Source organism: Hetaerina americana, unplaced genomic scaffold (assembly GCF_022747635.1).
Source record: "Hetaerina americana unplaced genomic scaffold, ioHetAmer1.1.p SCAF_1, whole genome shotgun sequence".
NCBI classification, from domain to species: domain Eukaryota; kingdom Metazoa; phylum Arthropoda; class Insecta; order Odonata; family Calopterygidae; genus Hetaerina; species Hetaerina americana.
Genome location: NW_027286069.1, coordinates 4,833,133 through 4,854,723, shown reverse-complemented (window position 1 = coordinate 4,854,723; position 21,591 = coordinate 4,833,133). Strand labels below are relative to the sequence as shown.

At 39.6% G+C, this 21,591-nt stretch overlaps 1 protein-coding gene across 1 annotated transcript in view; it reads right to left on the bottom strand.

Moving 5' to 3' along the window:
• The window catches only part of Piezo (piezo type mechanosensitive ion channel component), a 175,267-nt gene that overhangs the window by 151,132 nt on the left and 2,544 nt on the right, over positions 1–21,591 (bottom strand). Inside the window, exon 2 of the mRNA XM_071584971.1 lies at positions 13,574–13,753. Coding sequence (XP_071441072.1) covers positions 13,574–13,753 — 180 coding nt within the window. The remainder of the gene's footprint in view (positions 1–13,573; positions 13,754–21,591) is intronic.

The following is a 21,591-nucleotide window of genomic DNA, read 5'->3' as shown; positions in this document are numbered from 1 at the left end:
CTCTTTTTCTTGTGCGAAAGATGAGCGCTGCTGAATAAGGAAAGAACGCTGGAAACAACAGGTGAAGATGCACGAGAACGAAGAGTTAAAATGGACAAGGCGAATCGATAATGAGGAAATATATGAGCGAATAAAAACTTGAGATGGGTGGTCGCAGAATTAATTTTGGGGCCACAACAGCTAGCAGGAGAAAGGGAAAGGATAAAACAACAAAGGAAGGTAGAGTGCGTAATGAAAGAAGGATTTGGTGCCTGTTGTCATGGTGAAGGCATAGAAGTTAGAAAAAAATGACGCGCTAAGCGGAGAAGATAATGAACTATCATTATGACAAGATAATGGTTGATGAATTATTTGCTTGAAAATCACACAGCAGAAAAAAGATGAGAAATGTCTGAGGTCAATTCAAAATATAAGTGAAAGTGCTCTGAATTTAACAGCCATTTCTATTTATTACTACAATATCACTATAATTATGAACATAAGGACCTCCAAGTAAGAGCAAATCTCACAATCCTATATAATGCTAACTTCAAGATAAACTGAGTTCTGCATCCCTATTAAAACACAGAATTTCCCTCAATGGTTTAAATATTAAAGAGAATACAGATTTAGTCGGTAATTTTCCATTCGGAAATCCACCAGAGTATTCGCGGCAAGCAGCATTAGCATTTTCTCTAGAAAATACCAACCACATTCACTATTTTAAATTAAATAATATTTTCAGTTTGTTTCAAAAACAAAACGGTCAATTCCCAGGAACGAACGGATTGTTTTAAGGCAAACAGCTTAGGTATTTCAGTCAATGATGGCACGATAATAGCGTGCGCCTGTTGACCACTATCAATGAATAAGTTCCCTTAAAATCGCAGCATCCTAAATCGTAGGTTGGACTGCGAAAGTTGTGTAAAATATTCTCTGTGGTTTAAAATTTAAGTGAGCAAATAGCAGTGAGTTCACATTCAGCTGACTGTATCAGGTAGGCACCCTTTTCACATACTTTTAAGTTCCTATTTGAGATGTTCCGCTTGTCTTATTGCTACAGGCCATTGAACTGTACGAATAGAATAGGTACTATGATAAGGAAGTAGCAAACAACACAGCAAATACGCAATAAAAAGAGCAGCATTATTTGGTGACTATTTATCATTAAACCGTCATATTTCTGACATTGGTTCTTTTACTATTGCACCTAAGATGTAAATACCTCTTACCATAAGCATACGCGGGCAAACTATTACTGAAAAACTCGTATATTTTTAATGCCCTAAATTCATATTTTAAGTTTTTTTCCTTGAACTAGGGAACACCTATGCAGAATATGCATTGAAAGGAAGAAAGTAAAGTCCAGGATCGAGAAGAAAGGTGGAGAATCCTGCCGTCGAGGTCCATCCTTAAAAGGCGTGAAGTATCCCTCCCCATTTCCTGATAGGAAACAACGCGCCCACAATGCGATACCCATGCAGCGCCCGGAATACCACAAGGAACACTCGTTTGTGTGAAAATCGAACCTGGACCATTGACTCTTGAAGTCATCGCACTAGCCAGAGACTAACTGAAACCCAGGACGCTGAATCCGGTCGTTGATGATGACCACCTCGGGGGACTGCGGAGTTCGTCCATGTGAGAGACTCTGAGAGGGGTCGGGGGTGGCGGAATAGAAGGTGCAGGAGGCGATGCGATAGCGAGGGGAGGATGGGCATGGGGACCGGAAGGGGGGAGGGTTGCGCGGAGGGCGTGGCTTTAACGAGCCCCCTGGGTCCTCTTGTGCAATCGCGGAGTCATCAACGGCGAAAGGGGTGAGAGGAGGGGCCACGCGAAGCCCTCCCTGGGCCCCGCGCTAGTTTTTAATTCCATTAACGAGGCGGAGATAAAACAAGTTGGTGGAGAGTCCGTCGAAAGAAATGGCCGCTTTTCTGGGCTCTCCATTCCATTAGCATCACCTTGCCTTTCAAAGAAAATTACTGGCTAAGTGACACATAAAAAATAAATATTTATGTACATAAAGGGTCTGGCGGGAGGAAGAATAAGGGGCGTTTTGGGATCACCTGCCGTTAGCACGCCATGGGGAGGATGGAAGGGGCAGGAATAGAAGGATGGGGGCCCAGGAAGGTGGTGGGTGACCCGCTGATCCGCTGCTTTGTGAAGAGGGGCGCGAGGAGTGATTTCAACAACTTCGCACAAAAGATTGATGGGATCACAAAGAGCCCGCTGGTTGCAGAGCAATGCTCAACCGCCGACTACTGCACCGAGACCCCTAGTTCAAACGCGAACGCACGCACACACGGCATGCGCACGTCATCCCGGAGGAGGCGACCGAACCGAGCAAACGAGTCTTCTACCAGAAAGGTTGGCTTGATAGGCGAGGGTGGAGCTCACCTTGTGTTAAGCCCTAAGGCGTGTGGAATTCATAAACGGAGGAAAGCATCCACCTCTTTTTCCTGTTCCACCCTGATTTACCGTGATCTGATCCCTAGGATATTATACAACTCCCCTTGAGTCTATCAAGGGTTGCCCAGAGGCAATCAAATGGATTGGAATCCTGTACCCGAACGCTCTGATCAATAGCTAATGGGGACTTTTCGATTTATTAAAAATTGCAGGGGATCGAGATGGTGCGGGGGCTCACGTACTGGCTTCCCACCCTGAGGGCGCGGGTTCAAATCCCGGCGGTGTTGAATATTTTTCAGAGGTATCTCGATCCCTACTTGAGGTGCTTTGTGGAGGGCACTTTGGGTGAGTACGCCGTCCGTCGGATGGGACGTTAAGCCGCGGACCCCTTGGCGCCTTTCGTAAAGAGTAGGCTAATGCCGACGCCGGGTTTCTCTCCACCCTTCATCCTTTCCTGTCCATCCCCTATGGCGCAAATGACCTCAGCTGTCGGTCGCCTCCCCTCAAAACTACTACTAAAAATTGCATGCATCAATCTAAATACATTAAAATGGCATGCTTAAGAAATCCTTGTATTGCTTCCCATAGTAAAATTACTAAAAAATCGCCCTGTATATGCAACGCTATGTAATATGAACCGACGAAAGAGGTAGAGAAGCGAAAAGATTGACCAAAATAAAAAAATCACTCCCATACACATAAGATATACGCATGATATGAAGCAAAAATAAAGAAAAATCAAGGTATAAAACAAATCAACGACTGCCACAATAAATCGTAAATAATCCAATTTAATTCAATTAAATGAATTACAAGTTTCCAGCATTCATATTTCCCTAGGGCCAGACGCGGCAATAAAATAAATGGCTTAGAAATCCAATTCTCGAGATTAAAAACAGCATCTAAGCCAAAAAAATCATCGCAAACAAAACCTTGCGTGACTTGGAAAACTTTAAGGAGCAAATTAAGTGATTACAGAGCTGCATTAAAAAAATGACCTAAACAACGACATGTCATATTTACACGCGTGCTCAGCCGTACCATTGTAAACAAAAAGTATTCCCCAGTTCAACCAACTTAGCCATTTTATGACCACCAATGGCCCTAGAGGGCAACAAAGGGAGCCGGCTGTCTCGAGAACCTAGTTTTTAATCATTAAAAATAAGTAAGAGTAGTACTCGTAATGATGTTCACCTATTTACTCTTTAAATAGGTTCCAAGTATATCATTAAACCATAATTAATTTGGACAGAATATATAAATTCTCGTTATATATAATAAGCCGCGGTGAATATTCCTTTCAGAGGAGTTCCTACAGAATGCCATCCTCAGATCCTATCCTATTAGTCGGAGAGAATTAGGCCAGGGCAGTGAAAAGACATTTATTAGGATTAGATGGGATTCTGAGATAGTTGTACATGACATTGTTCTACTTCAAAATTTGAAGATGAGGGTCTTCTGCGTATTCCATATTAAAATTCAACAAAAATTTACTTTGAAAAGAGTGAATATAAAAGCTCTCCGTCGCAACACGGTTGGCATCAATCCAGAGTCAGGAGACGAGAGCTTTCAACGAATGTAATTTTAGCATTACATATGCTACTCGTTGGATATTAAAATTTTAATATTTTACCCTTTAAGTATGTAAATATTTCGTTACTTAATCAATGCCACGAGTTCCCAATTCGAGGTTTGCATCCAGCCGTTGGTCACCCACGAGCTGTTCAATGCATATAACACACGTTAACAACCGTCGTCACATGACAAGACAGAGCGAATACTTGGTTTTCGACAAAACGCATACCTTATCCTCAATCAGCTGATCCGATGCAGTTTTTTTTTATGGAATGGAAGACTCGAAATAAGAAAGCTGGGTCTCGCCGTTCAACTTGGGACTCAGTTTCACAGAAATACTCATCGTTATCGGGGAATAGAATTGATGAAAGCAAAACAGGATGGAGGTCCGAATTTTTTTAATGAAAAGCATCAACATTTTAATATCCCAATCTGACTGAAGTTCAACAACGTTGTATTAACATCCTCCAAATCAGGAAAATTGGCGACCGCTTTTGAAAATGTTTAAATTATGTTTTGAAGCACTACTTAGAATAACATTGCCTGACTGCGGTAGGGTCATTTTCGGGTCAAAATTAGTCTGGTGTGTATTCACCCCCTGCCAAACAACCTGGTTGTGCAGAGTAATAACATATCAAAATATTCCTGGGATTGACACACATAAAAAATACCCACATGCTCAACGAGTGTTATTCACCGAAGTGCATGTCGACAAACCAAGGATACCTGCGTTAATATTCAAGTTAAATATTCCGTTTTCGAGGTTGCGAACACTATTATCAACAGAAGACGACATTCATAACCATTCACCACAACGTAATCAGTTCCCTATTCGAAAATATAACAGTTAAATTTTCAGGCTTATAAAATCGTAAAATGCCCGCCAGATCTGCTTTCGGGTGCAACAGACGAATTAATTGCCCCAATAGACAATATGACCTGAGATACTCCTACTTTATGTAGTCCTTTCAATGCATTTGCTTATTTCCATGAAAAGTAACACAATAAAGCGGGGAAAAGCAGTCACGTTCCTTCAAATGAATGAAATCAGTAAAGCGCAATGTAATTTTTTGCTTTTATATCAGGCAGACTAGACCGCCAAGAAATTTAGTCCCGGGACTGATTAGGGGATCGATCGATCATAAACACGGCGTTGCATTCATGGTATTGATTTTTACAATTCCCACTACAATTTACAATTATGTTTCGCGAAAATTAAATAAATAAAGACGCACCAAGGTAACATTTTGGAATATCAGCTATATGACTAGCCGATTCGTAAGGTTTCTCTCGGAAAAGAAATTCAAGTTTCTAAGATTGAAGTACTTAGTCTACTCCAAATATAGCTCCTTTTTACACTAAACTTTCGGTGTGAATGATTTAAAAGTTAATTAAAAAGTTTCAAAGAGTTAATAAAAATAATATTCATACGGCTTGCTGTTATATAATTAGTTTGAAATAATATTGGTTGATAAAAACAATAATGGTAATATTAATTTATATTAAATGGAAATACTGACGCCCTCTTGTTAAGGGTTGTTATGTTTACAACGTGATTAATTTTTAGAGGCATTTTTCTTACTCCAAGGTCACGTTATAATTCCTGCTGCGATTATATTCGCACTTTTCATCAAAATCTGATCCACTACGTCGAATATTATTAGTGTTGGCAAAGGTAATGTGATATTTTTTTCAAAATATAAATACATGGAAAATATTTAAATGCTAGCAAGCATATAAGCGAAATAAAAATTAGTTCGCGGTTTATGTTTCAATCAATGGCTTAAGAAGGAAAGATTTTAGTGCTAATGGAATCAGTTTCAAACATCGATCACTTTTTAGCGAATAAGTTTAGTACTGCAAGCAATTAAGCATTTCAGAAAACTGAGACCTCTTTAGTAAAAAATATCACACCGGGGTATTTTTGCAGCGTAATAAATTTTGCATGAAAATCCGCGGAACAACATACGTATTCTCCGGTTTCAAAACCCTCCGAATTCGATTCCGTGGGGCAGAACAGTATTACCGCTGATTATTTTGTGGCAAGTATTCCGCGAGTATTTAGTAGGTGCTCAAAAAGCATTATACGTCCCACAAACTCGGTTGCCAATAAGAATAAGTGTATTTTGTCCCCCGATTAAATGTATTATTTCATACTTTACGTGTACATGGCTTTATGATAGGTAATCTATTAGCTTTAGGTAGTTCACTAGATTTCTTTATGATTAGCAAATTTTATATAATTTTGCATGCTCATGTAGATATCGTTTTATAACCTTTTGCACCACTGCGACGCTATAACACATACATTTCCATTTACTCTCATCGAACGGAACGACCTTGGCATATGGTCATTCGAATGCATATGATTCCACAATTGAAGTCATCACCTTGGTAGAACGACAATTCACAACCAGGCCCCACAATGCAGCTGCTATTGAAGGAATAGCAAATATTTTGAGAAATAATCCCTACGCAATAGCCCATAGAAATCGAAGAGAATAATATGATAAAATCCCACAGCATTGCACCTACAGTAGTAGGCAATGTCAATATTGGCTCACTTTGCGAGATACAGTGGGCGTACTCTGACAGTAGGAGAGGAAACCCGCTCATTGGCAAATAAGGTGTACAAGGAAGGCGCGGGGTGATAACGCACGCGTACCTACTCTTCAAACTGCGTATCCTGTTTACTTCCTTAAAATTCGGTCGGGATAAAGAATTTCATCACATTGTTCGTAGTCGGTAACCTACTCGAATGATACTCCCAAGAGTGCTATTTACATTTAGCATTATTTACACTAATCCGCGAAAAAATCTAATAATATTTGCCAATATACGCGCTAATTTTTTGCCCATCCATTAATTACAACGCGATTTGACCAAGAAAATACTACAGCTGAAAGAAACAGAATACTTAATTTATGGAAGTGCATAAGAGAGAGATCCGCAAGTTAAGATCATAAAAATAGGAAACCGGACATTTTTCTAATATTCATTCGCAATTCACAGTGTTGTGGCCCCATTCCACATTAGAACCAATACGAAAAATTAGGCCAGATATTTAGTCACATACTTTTCGTTCAAAATTGAAGGTTTTAAGAAATGGTTTGCTCAGAAAGTTATTCGAAAAAATTAAGCATATTCCTATGTAATTGTATTATTTAATAGAGGTCCGAGAACGATTTCTCAATAATGACTGTAAACGACGTAATGGCGTAGAATCTGAAAGATATTAACTACTGTGTGACTCCTGTGCTACTACGCAAGGACCATTTCCCTCACTTTTCTGATGATGTTTTACACCAAAGGGTTCACGTACTAAAGAGTCATAAAAATCCTCAATACCCATGCTTTGCGGTTATTCTTGATCTTAAGGTTATCCCAAAGACTTACCCGAGAAAAATTTTGCATAATTAAAATTGCAGCATATACAAAATTACTTTAAAAATATATCGTCCGCATAACTGTGTACGTTTGCTCAAGAACATTTAAAAAACACGTTTATAAAAGTCAAAGTATACCAGTGGTGACAACGCTGGGCAACTCACTGGAGATGGGTTCTATTCGTGGTGATGCCTCTGGATATGCCTCATCTTCCCCCAAGCCGTACGATTTTACTGGTAGCAGATGTTCCCCGGAAACCATAGATGCCACAGGGAAAGGAACTGCCCCCCCCCCCCACCTCTGACGTGCGTAGTTCACACACCGTTGGACGTAGTACAATGTGAACTTTATCCTCACCTATTAAACAATCATATTGATTACTGTGTTTTTTTATATAACTGTCGAGAGACTGCCGACGCGGATATATGGGACCTGGGTAAACTTATGTATGATAAATTTCAGTAGATTCGAATATTGCCAAGCGTTAATTGAATAAATCCAAAAAAGCTCATTCACACAAATTAGCCTGAAGAATACAAACCGAATGGCTACAACATTTTTTTGAAAAATGTTCGGCTAAGTAGGCGCTTGAAAATGCCCTCCATATATCCGACAATTAAGGTACCATGCCAATAAAGCGTATGCCCTTCGTATGTACAAAGCATCAAGATATCATTATATATCTTTACCAGAAGGTGGATAAAACGCTACAGAAGATGCGAAAATGATATTATTAGGGAGGGCTAAATGCAATGCTTAGATGGACTATCAGAGGTTACGCCATTATCAATTAAGTTTTAACTATCGACTTTTCCCATCCCATCTGCTATGGAAAGCTTTAATTTTTACTGATTCAGCTTCAGTTCCAAGAGCCATAAGAACTACGTAAGAGCGAGTTCCAGACATCCGCACCGCTGCGTCCTTCCGGCATGTTCAACGGCAGCGAGTACAATACCGCAATGGCACAACGAAAGTAAAAAGAGATAAAATTCAAGATGGGAAGTGAAAGGAAAAGACGAGCAAGGAAGGGGAGGGGGGGAGTGGGTGGGAGAGCTTCGGAAGGAGGGCGGGCCGAGGTTAAACCGAGACGCGAACGAAAATGAGGGGAAAGCCGGAGAAAGTAACTGGAGAAGACGCACCAATAAGGGGAGCAGAGGAGGAAAGAGAAGAATGGCGATGCGGGATCCAAAGAAGAAACACCAGCCCTCGTGGATCACAGGGCGTCCTCCGATCGCCCCGATGCCGACATCGAAGGATTCTACCGCGGATCTTTCATAATGGGCCATAAAGCCATTCGAGTTGGGTGAATGACATCTTGGTACGTTTTTAAGCTTATGGGATGGTCGTGTTCGGGTACCTATTTAGGCCATTCGCATAAAAATGATGAAAATATAAAGAAATTTGAACCTTTCACGACCCTTAAGCTATCAGCGCAGAAGGATGTAATCAACATCGAGGAAAATTTTCCCCCGTTCGCCCAGAAATGTGTAATATACATACAGGATGCGTTCATAAACTAATGCTATTGAATTTTCCGCGCCGCTCCTATTGGTCGGAGTGGGATCGAACCACTTGGAATAGGTGGAGGATGACCCTAAGCTTTGCCAAGAAACCGGTCTCAGAGCTCTCCAAGCTGTGGAAGCGGCGGAATGTCAGTTATTTTAAACCTCTGCGCACCGACCGTGCGAATCCACGATCGAGCAACGTTACGCGATCACTAAATTTCGTGCTAAACTAAAAAATTCTCTTGGGGAGACTAACAAAGTGATTCTTGAGGCTTGCGGGGACTCTGCTCTATCCTAATCACAAGTTTAGAGGTAGTTAAAGGACTTAAAGGAGGGCCGGGAAGAGGTTCACGATGAACAACGCTCTGGGCGGCCGTCAACCAGCAAAACCGACAACAGTGTGTGGCTCGTGTTCGACAATTGCTGGATTCTCACCGTCGATTGAGGATCAAGATGGCTGCTAATGAACTGAACTTGTCGTCTGCTGTTGTGTTTCGCATTGTTACTGAAGATTTATCGATGGGGAAAGTGTGCGCCAAGCTGGCGCCCAAGGTGTTTGCCACAACGCGCTACGAGTCCGCGAGTTCCAGGCCAAACACCAGGTGCTAACGCTGCCCACCCCCTCCCCCTTATAGTCCTCACTTCGCCCCAGCAGACTTCTTTTTGTTCCCTCGGATTAAGGCAGCTCTGAAAGGAACCTGTTTTTCGTCCATAGAAAAGATCCAAACAGCCGTAACTAAGACCTTGCGAGAGATAGCCGAAGACGCCTTCCAGGGCGCGTACCGGTCATGGCTGAGTCGTTGGAAAAAAATGTGTAGAGGCCCAAGGGCAGTCCTTTGAAGAATTTTAAATGTTTCTGAAAATCTGTTCAATGAATTACTTCAAAACAAATAATTGCATTACTTTCGGAACTCACCCTGTATCATAGAAAAACATTCATGTGAGTTTAAATATCGGCAGGACTTACAACAATATTAAATACATCGGTAGGAAAGGGGGCTGCCGAGGTACTGGGCGTAATTAAGGAGAGTTGAACAAGAAAGGGGAAAGCGGGATGCTGGTTATAGGGAGAGCTGAAAGAAATATTTACTTACGAGGAGTATATGACAGCATTATGAAGATTTGCTGCTTTCCCTCCAATTAAATCGCGGATGTTTTTACAAAAGTAGAACGTATACTTCGCTCTCTTCTAAATTATTCATAATAGGGAAAAACCCAAATGAAACAAAATTATCTTCATTCGGATCCAATTCACGGCCCACCGTAAACCAACAGGTTTCCTATGGAGTAAAAAGACCGAAGGAAACTGGGAATTCTGAGTGTGAGCACAAAAACGAAGGCCTCGTGATAAAGGCGACATAGGTTAACTAACCTCCTGAAATCCCTCTTTCCGCCACTTCGGTGACAGGTCAGCTGTACTTCAGCCCGGAAATTATGTTCTTTGAAATGGTTCATGATCATTTGTGGAAAATGCATGTCTGCATATAGCATTTCTACTTTACATATGCTTGGTCGAGACAATCTTCACGGTATGACGTGCACTCGACTTTATACTAGAATCATTTGTCGATGGTGGGCAAATATTCTCAGAGGGCCTTGACCACATGGTTCGTACACAAAGAGTTATTGCCTCCGAACTGTCCATTAACATCAAACTGATAACTAGATTTGGCCTCCCAAGTTCAGGAAAGTCAACAGGGAAACTAGAGTAAAACGGTATTCCACTTGTTTATCAATGGAAAGTAGATGTGCGGGACAGATCTTGCTAAGAGTCCTCGAAAACGTTTCAATTTATGTACGTTGAATGCTTCAGTTCATGTATTTCTTTTTATTCCCAACGACATGACTGTACACTCTTGAATCAGAAAGGTCAAACTAGGGGCGTATTCTAAGGGAGCTGTGCACACGAGTGGTCAAACACAGTCAACATTATGGCAATGACACAATATCTATGGACTCATTACTTGAAAGAACAAACTCACTAACTGTATATTTATTCTTTTCTCCTCTTGGAGAAAAAATTTCAAGGCTAAAAAAAACAAGCCAAAAAGTGTTTATTTGAGGAATAATAATAAAAATGTACTATGCAACAATTTCAAAGTGTAAGAATCTTTCACTTAGACTAGGGTTTGAACCCAGATCCCTCAATGTTCGGTCGACTGCTTTAGCCAGTTAAGCTACCGAGGCGTCATCTTAAACTCGAAAATTTTGGGCCTTTTAAAGGAACAAGATGATGCGGCATCTCCCGTAGTTTCTTTGGAAATTTGTCATGGTATCAACAGCCAAAGTGTTTAAAAGTTGGCTTTAACCTCGTGGACTGCGGCGCGTCGCGCACGACTACGAATGCCTGTGACATTGCATGTAAGGTATTTCATCACATCTTGTTCCTTTAAAAGCCCCAAAATTTCAGAATTTAAGAGGTCGCCTCAATAGCTTAAGTGGCTAAATCAGTCGACCGGATATGGAGGGATCTGGGTTCGAATCCCAGTCAAGGTGAATGATTTTTACACTCTGAAATTGTTGCATTGTAATACAAATTAGCGGATGCACTAGCTGATGATGAGTTAAAAGTTACTGTTGCGTTCTTTCCCACAGCTTCTTGGGAGATATATGTACTATGATTTTCGTTGTTATCCGCTAGCGATTTCATTCCTCGCCATAGTTATCTACTGAAAACGTTTTTCCAACAAAAATACTTATGGCAAAGTATTTTTTCTATAATCTACGTTTCTCTGACGGTATAACTGTAAGAAAGAAGTAATAAGCAATTTTTCATATTGTGTGTAGAATAAACAATAATGCTTTAAGGTATCTAACAGCCACGGCCAAATCGCCATAAAGTCAAAATCGCCAAAATTCTGTTTTGAGGTTACGTTTTCCAAATTCACCTCCAATGACGTGGACGAACGCCACACGTCCTGTATTCAAAGCAACACGAACGGCACTGAAAGTAATCACTCGATGAACAAATAGCTTAGCCTATCCGTCCGTTGAAATGCCGCTAGGATTTGCTTTAGGAAGAGAGAGGTGAACATATTCTAATAAATATGGAACATTTCAATGTAAGCTATTCAAAATGCATTAATGTGTTCACGCGTTAATTGGTAGTTTCCCGTGAGAACTGAGTACATGCTTAAATAGCCAACGCAAGTCTCACTGCGCCACTGGACTGCCGCAGTGTTTTAAAATTCTAATTACTCAAACTAATTTGAACAATTTATAGCACTTTAGTCAATTTCAGCTGTTATTTTCAACATCATTCGAATAACACTCCTCTTAATCCCATTAGGGATGACACGGAACATCATTCAACTTTACAAACGCCTTTCATCACTGACCGCGTGATATAATTAATTTCATTTAAACACTTAAACTGCCTTCACGGAAAGAGGCACGTGATTAACTGTCGAGGATATGGATTTATTCTGAGAATAACGACTTGCTTCGATATATGATAGCCAGAGGAGATGGATTCCTGCTACCAAAACATCGCATTCTAAGAGAAGCCTACAAATAATGCCACAAAAAATAGGAAGAAAACTTTGAGGAGTTCAATGCACTCCATTACAATTTGAAGCACAAGGGTAATAATTTACTTTATAAGCTGTCATCATCGACACCCCATATAATTAACACCAGCTCCATTTTGTCTTAGCCTTCCGCGGAATGATATGGACGAATATATTATGTCCGGTATTTCACCCGCGTATAATGTTTATGGCACATCCTCCAGATACGGACTGTAGAAACGCTCAAGAAACCAATAGATACAGCAGTAGAACGCCGAAGAAACCTATGAACTAAAAGCATTACACGCAAACGACATCTCGCACAGAATTGTATTAATTCAACGAGCGCAATTTCTTCGTTTCGGTATATGCATACCGCCCGAAATGAAATACAATGACAGTGAGGGAAGTAACTTACTGAACAAAGCTATAGCAATATCAATGATAAGTGCACATTATTTTATTCAGAGAAGTAAAAGACCCAATAAGTCGGAAACTACGGACTACATATATTTAATTTACTGTCATGACGTTGTTATCCATCCGGTATCATAACGTACAGCCCGTGGGCTGGATTGGAAAGTTAGGATAGAGACGTAAAACTATCATGAGTCCACGTAATACTTACACTGCTTCATCACTTACTTATCTGACGCAATTGCAGGACATAGTCTTAAGGATCGGGTTACAATGGATGGGAGAATAATACCGTTTACTTCCGTGCATAGGAGGAATAGTAAGAGTTAACATTATATTTTGATATCGTTAAGTCTTTCAAATAAAAGTTTAAAAGGTTTAATATAAGCAATTAAAAATTAGGGAACTACCAATACCACAGAATCGCAAGCTGCTCACTACTAAGTCATTTAATCGACAACAGTCATCTCCATTGATTCCGGTACTTATGGATTACATGCAGACTTCAAAGTTGAAAATTAACAAGATCAATCACATAATTGGATCTTATTCACTGCATAGAAATTAATCACTGAACTGGAGTTCGGTCTCAACAAAAATTAACTCCGACAGTTGCTTGATGTCATGGCTCCCTACTAGAGAGTATGACAATCGGTGCACAGAAGTCCAAATTTACGTGGTTTTCCGCAATGTCAACGGCTTAACAACGAACAGTCAGCTTCAGGCACGGTGAAGCGGCATTCACCGTACCTGAAGGGCCGTGAGAATAAATGTTACCATGAGTGTACTCACCCGCGGCGAGGGCCAGCGGCAGGGCCAACCTTAAGAGGAACAAGTTGCCGGCGTAGACGGCCATGTTGTAGCCCGTTGGCTCTGGCCTCGGCTCGGCCCGGGGGGCCCGGGCCTGCTCCTCCTCCCCCCCACCAGCGGGAGGTAGCGCCCGCGGAGGATCAGGGTCCGAGACTGGTTCGTCTGCAATGGAGAGTACGTCAAGGCAAAATGATCAGCGAATCTGCTCCAATTAGGAACTCCTAGGTATCGCATCCACGATTTATAATATTTTATAATGTACATAGGTTTCTATCTATAAGTATTTCCCACCATGACTTTTCCAGCGTCATTCCATGCAAAAAGGTAGCATCAAATATGAATTCCTGGGCGAATAATTTTATTAGATTTCCAGTTCAATAATTCCAAATGTCCATCTTATGAGATGGGAGCCTATGAAATCCTTCATAAATTAATTGATAGTAGAGAACAATGGAATAAGGTCTTAGCCAAGTGGACCTGGAATTTCAAGTAGGTAAACCACTTCTTGATATTCAAAAGGGGGATCTCCCCATCGAATTTCCCCTCAGAATGTAGATATTAACTTCAACGGCAACACAACTAGCTCTCTATAGAGTTAAATTGCATTCTCTACGCATACAAGAACCTAGCTGTATTTACATAGCTACTAAAAAAATTCAATATTTCGAATATTCACGCAGAAATTTAAAAAAAAAGAGTCAAATCATAATATAGGGAATATATTTTTCATTGGATAATAACCATTAAAATTGAAGATCAATAGCAAGCCTCCCCATTTCTTATCGGAGTGAAGGATGCGTCAACTATTACTAATCTTGGGTTAGAGTTCGTCATATCGCGATAACCCCGAGATGAGAGAAAAAGGGGAGTGGTCCTGGGGCTAAATAACGTGTATGCTACTAAGTCCTAATGCACATCAACGGCCATTCCATTTGTTTGGTCTACCATTCAAGAACCATCCACAATGTGATAAGTACATGGATATTTTTCACAAATTTCGAAATATTACTTCACACTTGTATTTGCGGAAGCTGTGACTGGACGATCACTAAGTTCACCGGCTCTCAAAATTGCGTAATGCGTAAAGCTGTTGATAGTGTCACCCCAGGTATTATTTAACATGGTATGTGCAAAATGCCCGATAATTTATGAATGACTGTACATGGTGTTAATATAGCATACTTAAGTCATTTTAATATCGATAAAATCCCTAATTAACGTTTATACATAAAAACGTAAAATGTGCTAATTAAGTCAAACATTTACATATTATTAAATGATTGTGACACATTTACAAAGTAAACAGGTGGTTGGAACATACATTGCAAATATGCATTTGAAACCCTTTGATTCAATAATAAAAAGTGAAGATCCATTAACAGAAGGTGCATGCAGGTAGACAGTAAAATACTTGAATTGTGATGCAAATGTCGGAAGAGAAGGGAGAAAAAAGCAGTTTGAGGAACATAAGAGTTGGTGAGAGCAAAAATCAGTATCCAATTATCTAGAGAAGCCTTTAATTCAAGACCACACAATTATAATGTGAATAGCCAACCTTATCGACCCGCGTCGGAAGTCTAGAAATGAATTCGTTCGTTCGCTTACAAGGCCCCATCAATCCTCAATGAGTTTGCTCGGCTCTCATTAAGTGACTACAAAGATTAATTTACTTTATAGTGTACTATCGCATATTTTGTTGATTTTTCTTTGGCCCTTGCCTATGATTAGATAATTTGATGATTTTTTATAGATTAGCCTAGTTTTAAGCTCCGTGGATAATTTCATTCACATCATTAACACTATAAAAAAGAAAAAAAGTCCATCATAAACCCCACTTAAATGAGGAATATTGGCGGCAGACATCTATGTATATTATGTACTCCCCATTTCGCGCACAAATAGAAAAAACCGAAGGCCTTTCACTTTTTTCACTACCCACCCAAAGTTGTGGGCTAGTTTTAGAATTTCTAGAAACAATTGAAGATCTTGAATAACAAAACAATTAACCCATATAACGTATATTTTTCAGTATAACGAGTAGTATTATATACATATATATATATATATATATATATATATATATATATATATACACACACACATACACACACACACACACACACGCACTAAGTCCTAAGTTAAGCTGTCAAGCAAATTGGTTACATTTTTATGTGATCAAAAATTCTCGTGCAGTAACATTCAATGCTAGCACAGAACAGGAAAGAGAAAGCATACAGTATTCCAAGTAAAATGAATGCTAAAAAGGGCATGCAATGAAATATTTAATGAAGAGAATAATTCACAAAACACTCACGCAGAGAGGTTATTGTAAGTCCAGCACATCCATACCACAGGGAAGAGCACAAAATGACACAATGATGAAAATTAATGACATTTGAAAAAATGAAGGGAAAATATCTTAAACTGAACAAACATCTCAATTTCATTGAGCTTTATTGTTAAACATTAACTCGCATTGTTTTTTTCCCATTTGGTCACTTGTCAATAGTTAAGTACACATAATTTCACAGTAATAGAAAAACCAAGAGACAACAGGAAGTTTGGGATTACTAGGGGAGATTTTGGGATTGATAAGAGAGGGTAGAGCAAATTTCAAAGCAAAGAGAGCATAGAGTGCAAATTTCAAGCCTTGAGAGGCATGAAATTCACATATTCCGGGTAGGGGGCAGTAGCCTCCCCTATGGTTAGGTTATACACAAAAATATTATATGAGCAAATTCTGGTAACAAACAATTTGGGCTTATTCTGTTCAGATAAATCTGGATTTGAGTCCTTTAAACTCCCAAGTCATTATCCAAACGCCCCCTTCCATGATGAACTATAATGCACAAAAACGAACGTTGCTCTCACCTCCTTCCTCACACCTCACCTCCTCTTTCCTCTTAACCTTTGGGTAGTAGAACTTTTAAATACTCGCATATTCAAATCACTTTATTCTCATATGCAACTTAAACAAGTAGACCAACAAAACACCTGATGATATAACCTAAATGATGAATATAATCCTAAATAAATAACAGATTTATATTATCGTCCATCAAATGACTCCGCAGACTACATTATTAAAGAATAACTTCTTCCGATCTGATTAATGAAATTATTACCATAATTAGTGAGTACTACTCTATGATTGCAAAATTATTAAGCTAAATGATTAGATTTATTATTATGTTCCAGATTCGTACATGAGATCTGGAAAAATAAGGCGTCATTCGCCAATGCCGAGAAAGCTCTTATCAACGAACTCGTGAATATTAATGCACATAGTGTAATAACAAAACTTAAATACTAAAAAAAAATCACACCATAAACTTTCCTTCCATTTCATCGGTAGTTGTTGGTGAAGGCTTAAGAAAATTGAGCTATAGTAAATGCTATCACAAGAGAGATTTACTTTCCATAAAGTAGGCATCGATCATAGTCATCGAGAAGTCTTTCTGTAAAGAAAAGGATTTGAGCACACGGAAAATATCGAATACACCCCTGTTTAACAAGCTCTCTGGTAAGATGAATCGCCTCCTTTCCGGAAAGCAAACAAGATATCTCCCTTGGGTTGACAAGAAAGATACGAGAACGTTATGGAAATAACTTCCCATTAAATGAAATCGCGACACAATATTACATTGGAGGGCAAAACATTAAAAATAAAACCTTTAATTCTATAAATGGAAAAGCCATGTCCATAAAAATGCTTTCATAAATCTAGGTTAAGAATAATATTAATTTTCTACCACTATTGCGAACAGCACATGCTAAAGAAAACTATGGAGTAGGTACGCCAGTACGATCTCCAGATTTTTTTCAACATTGGATCATCAGGAATTGTGATAATAACTTTCCATGACTGGATTGTAATTTTTCCAGCCCCTAACGCAGGCAGGAGCTTAAAAACAGGGTGATCGCAATTGGCTCAGGCGTGATTAAATCTTAAACTGGACCTAAAAATTATTAATCTGTACGCTTATTTTAAAAATTATTACCTCTTAGGTGTACAAGGGAGCTTTTAACTGCTCCAGATCAATACCCCAAATGCGTTCGTTACCGAATAAGAGATGAACCAGGAACCAGCGCTCACCACCCTACCTCATCAAGTGAAGACTTCATAACCTCACCTATCTCTCTCTCATGAAGTCCTCTTCCCTCCCTAAATCTCCAAATTTGCACGACCAATAAAGGCCTGTGATGCCATACCTCCTTAGTTACTTTAATCTAAATACCAAAGATTAATTGTCGTATTTAGCCATAAAGACATTTATAACTGTTTAAGGAGTATTCGCAAGGGTTTAGGGAAACTCATCGCGAAAAAAATCGAGCAGAAATTGGCCAAAACGTTCCATGTACATCGGGAATTTTATATCGTGAAATGAATAGCGATTTAGTTAGCGAGGGTTCGTACCCTGAGTTTTATTTTTCCCGCTTAATAGCCATCCTATCGTGCAAGCCGATTCCCTGCTTTCCGTGTTCCCCTCCCCTCTCACCAGCCCGCTTCCTAGAACGCCTCATACGACTTTGATATTGTTATATATCTATCAATCTACGTGATATCCTGAAAGCCACCTAAAGGGTGTGGCAGGGGGGGAGTACACACCAAACTACTTTTGACGCAAAATACTTTTCCAACCTAGTGCGTCTGGATAATGTTTTTCTGATCCCTTATCATTCGTGGGAAAATAGCACCTTAAATCAATCTGTTTTACACATAATCTCTGTAATTTTATTAACATTATCTCTCCTACCGTAGCACGATTGGGGTGATAATACATTTGCAACATCATCGCTACTGAGATATCCTTACAATTAACGCAGGATATCTAATCTGTAATTTAATCTTCGCTCCAGGAGCGAAGGTTAAATGCGCTACTCAGTTTATCATAACAACGTGTTGCCAATCTAGCTCATCAACAATGCACGCGATCTATTTTGGCAATCAATCCAACAGCATTAGGATCCCATTTACTAGCAGAATATTCTAAATGAGTCATAACCAGCGAAAGATAAAATTACTCTTTCACCTTCTCGACACATTTACCCAACACTCTTCCAATAAATCCTCATTTATTGTTAGCTTGTCCACATATTTCCCGGATGTGTTTCACCCAGAAGTTATGAGTGAGGGTAATGCCCAAGTGTTTAATCGAGCCAAAACTTTCTATTTCGGTATTCCACATGCACCAGGCGTTCGGGGGGGAACTGCTCTTATTCCATAAATACATCATCAAGCACTTTTTTAAGTTTGATTTCAATTTCCAAACGTCGAACCAACATTGTATGGCGTCAAGGTCATTTACTAACGCTAATTTATCCTGAGGACTACGAATATCTCAGTATACCAGTGCATCGCCGGCAAATAAACATATCTTACTCTTAACCACGGAGTTAATGCTGTTAACATAGAGAAGGAATAAAATAGGTTCGATAACATTTCCATGGGGAGCACCTGGAGTGACTTCTACTGCATTTTAACGAATACATCTTTGACTACCCTTAGTACGCTATCTTTCAAAAAACCGTTAATTCAGCCCAGGATATTTTTATCTATACCATAAGCTTCCAGCTTTGTGAGCGGTTTACTATGGTACTATAGGTACTATGTCGAAGTTTTTAATATCTAGAAAAAAACCCGCGTCCACTGGAACATTGCTCTCTCCCAAACCAAATATGTCATGAACAAAAAGAGCAAATTTGAAATATCAATACAAACAATAGGTAAGGTGAAAGAGCTTTCTATAAAAATCACGTACACGTCACCACTGCTTATTTTAATGCAATTTATGATATTTTCCAACCCAATGGACTAAAGAGAATTGACTTAGTCCAGGAGCTTACGCTTACGGATCACCTCGAGAGCTGTACCAGCGGAAGCATTGCTCATTGCCCTCATCCTTGCCGGATGAGGGCGATGAGCAAGGTTTATTATAACCAGATTCGTGAAAAGGTAAGTAATATAAAATAGGCTGAAGGTAATCACCGCGGCGTCCGTATTTCAGTAATGCGATAGCATTGATACACGCATCTGAATTTAGAGGACCGACATTTAAATGATAGGGTTACGTTAAAATACTTTTGGGGAATATATAGAGAAAATCACCTAAATATTCCCCCAGTAAAAACAAATAATGGAAAACGGAAGCATTACAATAATGAGTCCGCGTAACCAAGGGGAACAGCATTATAGGGACGGTGTCGCATCTAGCAGTAGGGAGAGGCAAGATTTCCGCGATCATCACAAAAAAGACTGCTGCTATTGACTAAGCATAGCTTAGTCAATAGCAGCAGTAAAAAATCGAGCAGGACTGCAATTGTTATAATTGAGGCATGGGATGATCCAATCCTAACATGATGCTGGAAACATTGTAGTTAGAAAATATCAAACAAGAAAGTTGTCAAAGAAGCAGTGAGGCTTTTAAATATGCTACGACAATTGTGAAGAGAGAATGAATGAAGTGCAGACAGTACTACTGGAGTTGAGTTAGTTTACAGATTGTAGGGGTAAAAGAAGATAAAACCAATTTAAAAGTAGAGTGTGTACGCCTCTAGTATACGATCAACTATAGGAAATACTTGAGAACATCACTGAAAGAAAAAAACGACGCTGAGGGGAGAACGGACAGCATTTGTGGACGAAGGAATTTGATGAGAATCGGGTAGGCAGCACGTATCAAAAACGGGAAATGATTGCAATGATTCAAGTTGGATTTTGCAAGAGAAAGGGTTTAATAATAATTAACACCAATTTCAAACAAGAACACGGACGTTCGTTTGCATGGTAAAAAACGGGATTTACAGGACGATAAAAATTGAAATATATATTAGTAAACATGGATTAACAAAGCGATCCATCAATTCCCTTGTTACAGAAATTACGCAGACTAGGATCGTAATTTTGATCAAATGCTGGATGAAACTCATGCGGACCCTAGAGGAGAGACGATTCGAAAGCGGAAAACAGAATATGTACCAGGGCAACGAATTGAAATACATCAGAGAATGAGTCAACTCATACGTGAGTGTATGATGTTGACACTAAGAAAAAGTGTGTTCCAGGATGAATATATAATGAGAACAATTACAAAAGGAAAATATAGTTGCCTTCCTGGACCCGACAGACGCTCGAAAGATTAGAGTCTGCAAGTTACTAGGACGAGTTACTAAGTTAACACATTATGCAAAAGATGGGAGTGGACTGGAGGGATAGGCGACTATTTCGAAACTTCTACGCATATGGATTAGAATACACAAGTAGGATAGCGAAAGGAGAATTTCGGATGGGCAAGGGAATACGGGTTGTCTGTTTTCGCCTGTTTTTGAACTTTTAAACAGAGGTATGGTATAGGAATGGTGAGAGTTCGAAAGAACGAATGAAGGCAGACGGGAGCTGAGCCAGTCAGTTACACGAGTATTTACAGCTGGTAAAGATTTTAGTCCGTCAATGAATGGATTTCTGTGCCTTCTGAGGGCAATACATAAGACGAAAGGAGAAAATAAACTTTAGAGAGAAAATATTAAAATAGAAAAGAAGCAATTAATTGGGAAAAGAAAACATTGGATGGACGAGATATTCAGAGATAGTGGTATGTTGAAGACTGGAATAGAGGTAAAGATGTTGGGTAAGCGAGGCATACAGACAAAGAAAACAGGAAATGGACGGGGAAAGTATTAGGAACTGAAGAAGGAAGTAATACCTGAAGTGCGAGACACTATAACCGGAAACAAAGGAGTTGACATTGGTCATATCATTTGGTGTGTATATCGGTGTACCCACAGCAGTCATCGCCCTATTTACGGAGTAGCAGTTATGGGCAGCTAGCAATGAGAACCACGTTACACCACGGGCTAAAGCTAAAAGCATTATCTATAAGAATTTCTTTTCCCAACCAACTATATTTTCAAATTTTCATTCTTCGACTTTGCTAACAGACAAAGGAATACCGAGTGACTAAGAGCTGGTGGGGTGGTGGGGGAGGTGAATAGACATTTTT